The sequence below is a fragment of the Pipistrellus kuhlii genome, unplaced genomic scaffold (assembly GCF_014108245.1).
Source record: "Pipistrellus kuhlii isolate mPipKuh1 unplaced genomic scaffold, mPipKuh1.p scaffold_m20_p_4, whole genome shotgun sequence".
NCBI classification, from domain to species: Eukaryota; Metazoa; Chordata; class Mammalia; order Chiroptera; family Vespertilionidae; genus Pipistrellus; species Pipistrellus kuhlii.
In genome coordinates, this window is record NW_023425540.1 from 35,760,450 (window position 1) to 35,773,190 (window position 12,741).

The 12,741-nt window shown below is 42.5% G+C and overlaps 1 protein-coding gene across 1 annotated transcript in view; it reads left to right on the forward strand.

Annotated features, from left to right (window-relative positions):
• ANKDD1B (ankyrin repeat and death domain containing 1B) overlaps window positions 1-12,741 on the forward strand; it is a 30,621-nt gene that overhangs the window by 9,109 nt on the left and 8,771 nt on the right. The window contains exons 4-7 of the mRNA XM_045571577.1: window positions 375-472; window positions 568-673; window positions 6,076-6,195; window positions 7,573-7,830. Coding sequence (XP_045427533.1) covers window positions 375-472; window positions 568-673; window positions 6,076-6,195; window positions 7,573-7,830 — 582 coding nt within the window. The remainder of the gene's footprint in view (window positions 1-374; window positions 473-567; window positions 674-6,075; window positions 6,196-7,572; window positions 7,831-12,741) is intronic.

Sequence of the window (12,741 nt, forward strand, 5' to 3'; positions counted from 1 at the left end):
TTAAGTAATGATTTATCTTTATTAAGAAACGTTTAGAGAATCAATCCTTTGTTTATGGACTTTATCAACAGTCTTTCCTTTTATAACTTCTGGATTAAGATATTGTGCATTGTGGTCTAGATTTTCTTTTAATATATTTATTGTTCGTGTGCTTTTGTGTGTTTTTGATAAGATACAGGAGTTAATTTTATTTTCTTCCCAATGGAGAACCACTTGTGCCTGCACCATTGATTTGTTTTCCCCATAGAAATGAAATATCATCTTTGCTGTATATGAAATTCTCTTCCCGTTTCTTAATTTTCAACAGTTGACTATTAACTTGGCTTTTGGTGACTTCAGATCTTGTGTTCTTTTCTTCTCTCTTCTTGGAAAAGCATGGCTTGACAGTAATTCACCTTGCAGCCTGGTCTGGAAGCCTTGAGGTCATGCTCATGCTTGTTAGAGCTAGAGCAGACCAGAGAGCCACGAATCAGGTCGGTATGTGCATCACACCTGGACATAAGCTCTCGCCTCACCGTGCAGAAGGGGAGGTCTTGAAACCACTATGTGATGATCTCCTCTACCCTGGGATGGAATGAAGGCCCTTCCCTTCGCAGCTCAGAGCAATAATGTGCGCATTGTGGGGCACCTCATTCAAGATCTGCACTTGAAGGACCTGAACCAGCCTGATGAGGTGTGCTTGCTGTGGTAGGACCGGCCTCACATGCACCCCTAAAACTTTCCCTTTCTTTCTGCCCCTGCTGGAATGCCAGTGCAGCCAGCACAAACCTGCAGCCAGCTCCTCCATCGCCCTGGCAGAACCATGGAGCAGAAGGGAAGTGCGGGTGCTGGCTATTGCTCTGGCTCCAGCATGTGGGAGGGCAGGAGGTAGTAAGGAAGCCACCAGATCCCTTTTTCCCTCTCCACTCCCTCATCCTGGCAGGGGTGTGGGCAGTAGCCACAACTGTTTGGTATTCACAATGGGTAACCACATTTTACTCTATCATGCCAGCCTTTTAGGAATGTATTTGACCCAAGGCTCTACAGTAATGAGCCATGGAATATAATTTGTGGCTCTCTGGCCTGCTCTAGCTCTAACCAGTTTTATCATATTTGTCTATGTTTCTTTTCTTTCCATAAGGAGGTAGAATAACAGCTACCACTTTTGAGTAGTTATTAGTGTGCTGCGTACAGAGGAAAGCTACTTGCATTCATTATTTCGGTGAGAGGCTAGAGCCTGGCACACACGGATGTTAAACAAATCACTGCTGAATGACTGAGCTATCCTCTTCATCTGCACAATAATTTTATAATGAAGAAAACAGCGTGCTCATTGTTAAAGGTAAGGAGGTTGAGGCTCAGAGAGGCTAAGTACTTGATCTGAAGTCCCAGAATTGGAAAGTGAAAGAGCCAGGTCGTGTGTTCAGGTCTGGCTGACTCCAGTTACTGTGCGGCACTGTGTCCCTTTTCAGATGACAGTGGCCATCCATGTGCTAGGGATTGTCTTTTCTCTGGAATACCTCCTTGGCGTTTTTCATAGGATATAACATTTTCTGTGAGGTTGGCTTTTTTTTTTTTTTTTGGCATTTTTATTTTGAATGAAACAACCTTTTTTTTTCACTGTGCCCATAGATCCTAGAAAAAGAGTAGACTTTGTCTATGAATTGATCAATCCAAATTTCTTACAGTACTAAAAATGGACTCAGAGATTCTTCTCTCCTTAGATGACCCAGTGGGCTCATTATTTTATTTTCCATAAAAATTAGTCAGCAATATTTACTTCATTTTACTTCTTTTGAAAAAACTTGTACATTTTTTTTTCCTGACCTCAGTCTAAAAACAACAATAATAAAAATGATTTCTTCAAATAAAGTCTATAAATTTCTTTTACTTCCTCTCAGCATGACTAAGCAACTATACATTTATAGCTTGGAGGCAGAGAGACTTGGGCTATGGCCTGGGAATATATTATCTATGTGGCTCTGAGCAAGTTCTCCAACTGCTGAAAGCCTCAGTATCTGTACAATGGGAATGATAAAACCTACTTCCTGGTAGCACCAAGGGAGTGATTGGAGGGGGTTGACCTCCATATAATTTATTTTTTTTCAACAACACCCCAATTTCTTGATGTAGATAATTGGTATTTTGCCAATTGTTATGTAAAAATAGCCATGCTGATGAGCTTCATGGTGAGCCATTCCATCACCTCTTTCCAATCAGACACTACCCCTAAGACATTCTTATGTAGCAAATGTTGGAGCAGCTACTGTTGGAACACTTAAATGAGTTAATGACTAAAACACTTAGCAAAAGGCACTTGGCACAGGGTAAGTGCTCACTAAATGGTAGCCATTTATAAGAATTACTATAGGATAAAGTCCACTATCTGGTTTCCTCAAACTGATAATTACAGAGATAGCATCTAGTGTCAGGGGAAAGGTGGGTCACTCTGATTTGATTGATGCTGAGTAGGGGTGCACGAATGAATTCTATTCAGTTCAATTCAACAAGTATTTGTTGAGGGCGTGTCATATACAAGACATGCAACTGTCTTCCCTTTCCGTGGACTATGGGTGCTTTCATGGGAGACAGCAGTGTGTGGGGAGGACCAGGCGGGCTGAAGGGGCTCAAGGACAGAAGCACATTTGTGGGGATCCTCTCCTATTTCAAGAGCTTCTGCTGGCCAGCAACCTTTGTGAAGGTGGGGCAGTCTTTTCTATCAAACTAGAGGCCTGGTGCATGACATCTCTGCATGGGGGCAGGGCGTCCCTCAGCCTGGCCTGTGCCCTTTCATGGTCCAGGAGCCCTTGGGGGATGTCTGACTCATGGCTTAGGCCCATGGAGAGTGGGCCTAAGCTGCAGTCAAACATCCTTAGTGCTGCCGCTGAACAGGCACTGCACTCCCCAGCCATCGGCCCGGTTTGTGGCTGAGCAGAGCTCCCCCTATGGGAACAAACTGACCACCAGGGGGCAGCTCCTGAATTGAGCATCTGCCCCCTGGTGGTCAGTGCACATCATAGCGACCTGCAATTCCACTATTTGGTCAATTTACATATTACACTTTTATTACATAGAAAGGCTGTGTTTCATCTCTTCAGCTGATTTGGGTTTGTCCTGTTCCACCCTTCTTCCTCCTCCTCTGACTATCTGTTGGGTAAAAGGCTGAGTAGCTCTGGCAACAAATTGTGTAAGCTACATGTCCCGCTGAGAGACTGTAGAAGAAAGATGGCTCTGGAGATATATGAGGAATGAACAAATAATGAGCCCACTGGGTCATCTAGGAAGAGAAGAATCTCTGAGTCCACTTTTACTACTATAAGAAACTTGGATTGCTACTCTTTTTCTAAGATCTGTGGGTGGGATGAAGGATGCTGGCAAAAGCTAGTGGGAGCTCAGGGTCTATGAATTTATCTTAGGTTTTCTGTCAGTGTTTGCTTAAAAGTATTGTGGAGCTTGTGAACACATTTGATAGAAAAGACTGCTCTACCTTCATGATTGGCCCTCTGGCCTACTATAATATTTTACCAACAGAAAGCGGTTTATAGCCTGCTTATCTGCCCAGGCTTAGTGACATCCTTTCTTTAGCATGGAGGGAACTCCAAAAGCTACCCGTGTTTCCCCGAAAATAAGACATCCTCCAAAAATAAGACCTAGTGTATAGAAAGATAAGACATCCCCTGAAAATAAGACCTAGCGCAACTTTGGCAGAAAAAATTAATATAAGACACTGTCTTATTTTGGGGGAAACAGGGTAGCAGGGAAAGTTCTACTGTGCTGAGGTCTTATTAATAGAATGGATTTGTCTGGGGGGCCCTGTGGGAATGGATGGTCAGGCTAGACTTTGGGTGCCTATTAATGACTGTTTATTAACATTTTTGCTGAATTTGGTAACTTGTCAAATATGATGACCTTGGCAGTAAACTTAAAAATGAAAAATAGAAAGAGATTAATCAAAGAACATATGTGCATATGTGCATAACCAATGGACACAGACAATGGCATGGGGAAGACCTGGGGTAGGTGGGGGTTGAGTGGAGGGGGACAAAAAGGGAGAAAATGGGAGACATCTGTAATGCTGTTAACCATAAAATAAAATAAAATAAAATAAAATAAAATAAAATAAAATAAAATAAAATAAAATAAAATATAATTTCTAATCAACCATTGCAACTCTTAAGACTTACATGCAAAAAATTTAAATGCACGAAATTAAAACGTGTTAGGTTAAATATACATTAAGTTAATCCAGGTAAAAAGGAGCAGCATGCTGGGCCCTCCTTATTTTTGTTAACAGGAAAGGGAATCAGTAACCCGAGCTGGGAAGGCTCCAACACCAGGCTCTCCGTTCCTGCTGGTGAGAGGCAGTCCTGTGAGAGGCAGCAGATAGAGGCCGATGCAGTCAAAAAGGGTCAGGTGGCGAGAAATGAAATGACATGATCAGAAACTATATGTAAATACATTTATTTAAAAATTTCTGTTGTTATTTTGCCTCCATGTACTAGGATGGTAGAAAAGATATCTCATTTTACTGTGTTTTTTTTAGGCTATTTTTGGTATTTTCTGTTTACTAGAGGGGATGCTGCTGCCCGATTCGTGAACTGCTGAATAAAGCCAGTTAGATCTTTAACTTAATATTGTATACTTTATGATATTTTTGATGTTTGAAAGATAGAGATTACTTTGTGTAAATTGGCTTTCACTTGTTGTTGATGGTCACGTTTTTAAAGGGCATTCAAAGGTTAAAGGAACAACTGTTTTATTGGCGAGGACAGATGTTCCATTTGTGATAACCTCCCTTTTCCTGCCAGGCTAGTCTTTGTGGGTGGCCCTTCTATCACTTTGTTTCAATATGCAGAAAGGCAAGACTGTGTGGCAAAGGTAAAAGAATAAGGCCATTTTAAAGTTGAACAGAGCCCTTAGATACTCTTAGTAGGGTCTGTCCTCAATCTACTAAGTATGTTAGAATTCTTTCTGTTATGAGTGAGGGGAGGGGGGGGGAGCAGCTTAATCTAGATTAAGAAATAAGGTAATGTATTAACTCCTAATTTGAGGGTTAGTACCTGGTTAGCTTCAGGCATGGCTGGATCTCTCTCCTGGCTGTCTCTCTGTTGGCATTACTGATAGGTATACTCTCCACAAGGTGGGAAAGCCGCTAGCAGCCTCCAGTTTCTATTCTTATGGACAGTCTTAAATATTTTATTTATTTACTTATTTACTTTTATATATGTTTTTATTAGTTTTAGAGAAAGAGGAAGGGAGAGGGAGGGAGGGAGAGAGAGAGAGAGAGAGAGAGAGAGAGAGAGAGAGAGAGAGAAACACTGATGTGAGAGAGTAATACCAATCAGTTGTCTCTTTTATGTACCCTGACCATGGATCTAACCCATAAACTGGGTGTGTGCCCTGACCGGGAATTCAACCAGCAACCTTTTGGCGCATGGAATGATACTCAACCAACTGAGTCACCCTGGCCAGGGCTGAATAATGCCTACTTTCTTGATTCCATTTCATATAGGCTGTTCTTAAGAGTTTTCCTGTTGATTCTTAGTGAATGTTGGAGATAAACATATGAGCAAGTCAGCAAGGTCTACAACAGAGCAGTGGATAAGCTATCATGTTTGAATGAGCCAGGTACATATTGAGCCATGGAAAATTTCTGCTTCAGACATTTTTGTCAGGAAGGCAAGGCTTACTGTGTGATGTGCAGGTGCCCAAGACAGACTGGCACATAATAGCTTCCTGCTAAATACTTGCCTGAAGGAACTGTTCAGTAAAGGTGGGAAGTTGGTAAAATTGCTCCCTCTGAAAGGGAATCTTGTCTGGCTGTGAGGTGGCACTTGCCTAGGTGCTGGGGGAGACCATTTCTGAGCAGCACTTCTCTGCCCCCATCAGATGATTCTGGAAGTTTCCAAAGTTCTGGGCAGTCGCTCAGAACCGGGTCTGGTTGTTATCAATCTCCCCAAGGAGGCCCCGAATGCCATGACCACAAGCACCATCTTGGTTTCCGGTCGCCCTCAGAATGCGGCCTCCCTTGTCAGTTGTCTTGCTTGTTCAGTAAATGTGTCACACACACAGTCGAAGTTTATGGTAGATTTTCAGAAAGGAAGAAAACCATTTCTTTTGGCAGCTGAGAGGGGAAATGATAGAAAATCAGATATCAATGCCGAAATAATAGAAAAACTTGCCTTCTTTAATCTGCATACTTCAAAAAAAGATACCGTGAGTTGGACTCTTTCTTTCTCCCTTCCTTCCCCTTCATTCCTCCCTCCAATCTATGATTCTCACCATTGAAGTTTCTGTCTCTCTCTCTACCTCTTCCTTCCTCTTTGAAATATATATATATATATATATATATATATATATATATATATATATATATTTTTTTTTTTTTTTTTTTTTTTTTTTTAAAGGAAGGGATGGGAGAAAAACAAAGACGTTAGTGCCACAGGGTCTAAATGTGATTCTAAAAGATTCCTACTTTTTTCTTTAAAGCAACCTACAGTAATTCATTTGCTAATCCATTTATTTATTCACCCATTCACCCAAAAAATATATTATACCGTGTGCTCTATGCTACGCAGAATATATATTCTTATTCTAGAAACTGATAGGGCAAGAGGGCATACCAAAACAATACATAGCACTAAATGAAACAATAGATATCTGTGCATAGGAGCACTGACAGCTCTCTCATGTCTGCTGCCTGGCCACCTGGGGCTGTGAGGTGATAGGTCCTGATCTCAGAGGGGCTGGCACGTGGACAGCATGTGACTGAGAATTGGTGGGGGATGGTCATCACAATAGCAACTGTGGGGAATATGATGGAGGCTGAAGGCTGTGAAAGTGAGCATGTGCCGTGCCTGTGAGAGGACAGTACTCCCTTTCCACCTGGGGAGCCTCTCAGCCTGGACAGGGCACACCGAGGGTGAGGCAGGGCTGTGGCTGCTGGTCCTGGCTCCATCACTCTCCCAGCTGGCTGATGGTGGGCGCCTTACTTCGCCCCTTTCTGCCCCAGGGTCTTCATCTGTGACGTAGCCTCTGGAGGCCACCGTGAGCTTGCAATGGGAAGGCTGCGCCACACACGTGATCAGCGTGCAGCAAGTGGTTGTCTGCTGTTGCTGTTGGTGCTGTCTGAGCGCAGTGGGTGGGATCCTGGCTATCATTGGCATCCGTGCTTTCACCCTCAGTATTTTCCCTTCCAGCTTCTAGGAGACTGTAAGCCAGGCTTTTAGCCAAGGACCCTGGCCAAAGGGAGAGCCTCTGTGTGTGTGTGTGTGTGTGTGTGTGTGTGTGCATGCGCACTCTTTTCTGGCCATCTGGCATGACGACCAGGATTAACTGCTTTAACTTAATCAAAGGCGACCCCAGGAATTTGGTCCTTTTGAATGAACCTTGAGACAGATGTTTTAGAAACTCAAAAAGAGCATGAATCACCTGGTGAATTGTATAATAGGTGTGACCTGCCTTCAGAAATCAATACAGAGACGGAGTCCTGTAGACACAGGATTTAACTTAAAGTCTGAGTCGTGCCTGCCCTGCTCTGTTTTAATGCTTTACCACTGGAATGTGTGCACTTGGGCTTCATCCACCTTTTAGCGATTTCTGAGTCAGGGCACATTGGGGAGAACTCGTAACATCCAGCAAACTGTAATTGCAGGTTCTGATAGGCTTCACTTGCACAAAGTAAAGTGTCTGGGGATGCTGCCGGCCGTTTGGAGGAGGCCCACGATGGCCACACCGTCTCTGGCGGCCTCCTCCTGTGGAGGAGCTGTTGCCAGAGCAGCTGGAGTGGCCTGTGTGATAGAGCAATTGCCTCCAAACATGTTTGGTAGCAAACTCGTGTCAGAAAACAGAGTTTGTGCGTGTGTCTGTCACATATGTACTTATAATTAACACATTACAAAACATATGCCTGACATAGAAAATTATAAATACATAGAATATTAGAACATTATAAAAAAAAATGAGATGAGAATCAAGATAAATAGCAGTGCTCCTATTCCCCTGACACTGAAATGATTCTCTTGGATACTTACCTCTCATGTGTTCTCCTGCCAGTTTTCTTTGAATTCCCATGCGTGTATGCATTGTAGTGGATGTCCCAGATCCGTTTAGTTCATTATTCAGTTAGTTAATTTCAGTTTTCCTCTGTTATATGCTATCATGAGCCTCTTCGTACATAACCCTGAGTTTGAATTCCTCACTATTTCCTTTGGGTGTATTCTTAGAGGTAGGATTGTTGGATCAAAGATATGAACGTTTATTAGGCTCTTAATATGTTAAAGATGTGGATTCTTTCCTTCGCATTCTGTGCAAATGTTTTTCCACTGGGGCTTGCCTTTTGGCATCCCTTTTCCTGGGAAAATGAGGAGGTAGGTTATGAAGAGAAATTCCGTGGTAACAGACGGCTGTCGCAGGCATGCAGGTGAGGCAGCCTGGTACAGTGTTCCATCTTGCTGGAATGGGAACATGGTTTCATGCTCTTGCATCCCAGTCACCATGATTGTTCAGGTCTAAGTAACTATAAGTAAAACCTCTGGATGTGCCCGAATGCAGTTTTTAAGGATTTTTTTTTTTTTCTTAACATCCAAAAGGGGAGATGGTTTTAGGAAAGAATCTGCACGAGGAGGGGAGAATATCCAAGCAGCTGTTACATGAGACTCGTTTCTTTTCTCTCTCTGTATTGGCCTAAACTAAACTCACTTTGTCCTCTTAGGTTTGCATAAGCTTCAAGAAATGTAATTATTATCCAGATAGCATATTACTTAAAAAAAAAAAAGACATACAACATTTTAAATCATTTTTAACAGTTAAAGCTGAACTTGGTACAAATGTGCCTCCTCATTCCTTGTCTCCGTGATTATCTTTCTTAGCAAGCTGTAACCGTGTGGTGGGTAGGGTCTGTGTCATATTTGTCCTTCCAATCCCAGTGCCTAGTAATGTCTGACAGGTGGTAGGCGTCTAGTAAATGTTTTCTGGATAAATTAACAAAGGTTCAGGTTATGAGTGTTGGAGGGTAACAACATAACAGAGTAAAGAACGCAGCTTTGGGAGCCAAACAGCTGGACTTGCATCGTAGTTTTGCCACTTTTCCACTGAGGCTCCATTTCTTTATCTGGAAAATGAAGATAATATTAACTCTGACCTCATGGGGCTGTTGTGGAACTTGGCTGTGCCAAAGTATAGTCTTGGCAAAATATGCTGGCACATAGATGCTTAATGCATTAGTAAGAGTAACGCACAAATGCTATCCATTAGCGAGCGTAAAGCACACTGTTTCTCAAGGAATTCCATCCCATGACGAGAGGTAATTACTTCTTACACTTTTCCTTTTGTTGGGGTGGAGAAACATCATTCTTCCCAGCTGTTGCAGGAGGCCATTAAGAATGCAGAGAGTGCTGGTGGCAGAAGGAAGTGATACCAACATTCCAAATGCAGTGTGTGTTCCTCTCACACAGTGGGAGGGGGACTCAGAATGCTCTTTGGGTGATCTGGTCCTGTGTTGACCCACTCGCTGGGCTTTGGTAGAACTAATATTTATAATTTTTTTTGTTTGGGGTAAACATTATTGATTTATCTTTGATATGCCCTAATTAATGTTTCCTCAAAAGCGATGCCATTCTTCCCAGTTATTTTTTTAAAAAGTTTCATTTAAAAATTTTTTTAGGGAGTGGAAGGAAAGGGAGGAGAAAGAGGGAGGAATGGGGCGGGGGAGAGAGAGAGAGGGAAACATTGACGTAGGAGAGAAACATTGATGTAGGAGAGAAACATTGGTGGGTTGTTTCCCTTATGTTGAACCTGCCACCTTTTTGGTGTACGGAATGATGTTCCAACCAACTGAGCCACACTGGCGGGGGCTCTCCCTATTTATTTGAGGAAGGAATCATTGAAAATGGGGCAAAAGGAGCAGATAAGTGTTCTTCTCAAATACAGAGACACTCTTATTTTGCTTTATTTTCACCCTACCCATTAGTGCATGCCTGGTTTTTGACAACACATAGTAAGGTTTGATTGTCAGTCTGGAGCCTGGAGGAGGCAGGATGGTGCCTTCCTATAAATACAAAATACTTCAGTGCTAAGAACCTTTGACATGGCTCTTCATTTTTCAGATGAGAAAACTGGAATTTAGAAAAGCTAAGGCACCCACCCAGGGTCACATGATTAGCTAATGGCAGCGCAAAGGTGACAGCTCACGTGCGTGAGCTCCTGACCACTGCTGTGGCCTCGTCTTTCGATGGTTTTGCTTTCCTTTTCTATTTAAATTATAATGAAAATAACAAAAACTTTAGAATGTACCAAAAGGTATATGATGAAAAATGTCTTAACCCATCTCAGCTTTGAAATTTCACCTCCTCAGAATTAACATTATTAATAGTTTATGTAATCAATCATACATGGAAAATGTGATTATACACACACACACATACCCACACTGACACCATATTAATGATAGCTATATACATTTATTGTCCTGCACCCTGTTTTTGTTTAAATTGCCATAGATCTTGGAGATCTCTCCATATCAGCACAACATATAACCAATTCCTCTTCAGAAGTGTTCAAGAATAAAGTCCCAAATGGCTACTACTTTATACCCTTTTATTCTGCTGGCAGGACTATACATTTATTTGACCCTCTTGAAAAGCAATTGGTCACTTTTCTTCCACCCAAGTTTCAGGAATTATTTATTTTTAAAACACCTGAGGATGTTTTTCATTGATTGTAGTGAGAGAGGAAGGGAGAGGGAGAGAGAGAAACATCGATGTGAGTGAGAAACATTGATTGGTTTGCCTTACACACACACCCCAATCAGGGATTGAACCTGCAACCTGGGTATATGCCCTGACTGGGAATCAAACCCGCGATGCTTTGGTGCATGGGACAATACCCCAACCACGGAGCAACACTGGCCAGGGCACAGAAATTACTTTAAGGGGATGATCTAAAAGGGGGGTGGGGCGGGAACTTCATGCATTACAATGGATGTTAAAGTTGGCTTTGTAATGTCTTTTCAAGCTCACTTCTCTCCACCTAAAACGTGCAGGCCCCACGTTGTCCACGTTCTTATGGCCTTGGCCTCATCCAGGCGGTCTGGAAATTGTCCTGAGTCCATTTTTCAGCTTTTATGTTATCTTGAGCCTTCCCTCTGAGATCATTAGCATACTTCATGGATCTACAGTCTCACCCCCCACTGGCGGCCCATACCTTCCTCTGCCCAGTCCAGTGAGGACCGCAGGGAAGCAAGCAGTGTGATGCAAGAAGCCAGCAGCCTGGGCGCACATGCGCAGGGAACACGCTAGACTCGTGATGCTGTCACATCTGCAGGTGATTACTGTGTATGCTCTTGGAAGTGCTTCCCCCGCTGACATTGATTAGTCTTGGTCTCCAGGAGATTGCTTTCAGTCCCCACTCCCCACCAACGGGGTGGCAAAGGGTTGAGTCATTTCTGAGGAGGTAACTGAAGTAGGTTATGGATTTAGCCGATGGCCGACTTCCTGCATCACTGCTGGATGGAGAGACGGCCCAGAGTTTGGGCAATAGGCTCTCTTCAGGGCCGCCCCAGCTGCCTGGGTCCCCTGCAAGAACTCATGTTTCTGGGGGTCCTATCCTCACATCTTATTAAATGTATTTAAATTTCCCTACATTTCACGTTAAATATTTTTTTTCCTGAAACTTATTTTTAAAGGCTCTTTTACTTGTGCTTTCATAATTATTTGGACATGGTAAACTCTCCTAATTTATTATTGATTTCTTAGACCTCTGTGCATACTTGGGAATTTCAGGAAGGTGAAAAAAAATATAACCTGCAAATTGTTTACAAATGTAATGAATATTTAATGATTATTACATTTAACAATCAATGAAATATGAATATGTCACTTAAATATTTATTCACTTCAATTTCGTGGTTTTCTTTTGGTATCTTGGAACCATTTTTCTTTTTTAAGATTTCAAATATTTCTTTGGCTCTAAAAGGTCCGGAGGCCCTGTGCGCTGTGCCTGTAGCACCTCGCAGGTGCAAGGCCGCAGATGCCACAGCTCTTCCCCTCGAGGGTCCCTGGCTTTGGGTTCTTCACAAACTGGTTTCTGCTTCAGGTCTCCCTGACCTCAGGCTAAACGTCACCCCACCCAAGAAGCCTTTCTTGATCCTTCACTGGAAACTAGTCATCTACTTTTATTTTACTTCTCCTTGTAGCACTTATCCTTAGCTGATATTCTTCTTTTAATAACATCTAGAGTCTAATAAATTCATGCTAAATCTACTGCTTTACTGACCTACCAATCTATGAAATCTATACATCAATTTATTTTATTTTATTTTTTTAATAATTTTTAAAAATATATATTTTATTGATTTTACACAGAGAAGAATTGAGAGGGATAGAGAGAAACATCGATGAGAGAGAAACATCGACCAGCAGCCTCTTGCACACCCCCTACTGGGGATGTGCCTGCAACCAAGGTATGTGCCCTTGACCGGAATCAAACCTGGGACCTTTCAGTCCGCAGGCCGACGCTCTATCCACTGAGCCAAACCGGTTTCGGCTATACATCAATTTATTTAGCCCACTCCCCCAGAGATATTGTCAGTCTCGTCAAATCCCCCCAATATCTAACATAGGGCCCAGCACAGAAAAGGGGTGCAGTAACTTTTTGTGAAGTGAATAGGATGATAATTACAATGACGATACACATTTACTAGCTCATTTATCTTCCCAGTGTTGCTGTGTTTTGAGAGAAAGAGGTAGGGAGGTGTGATAGGCA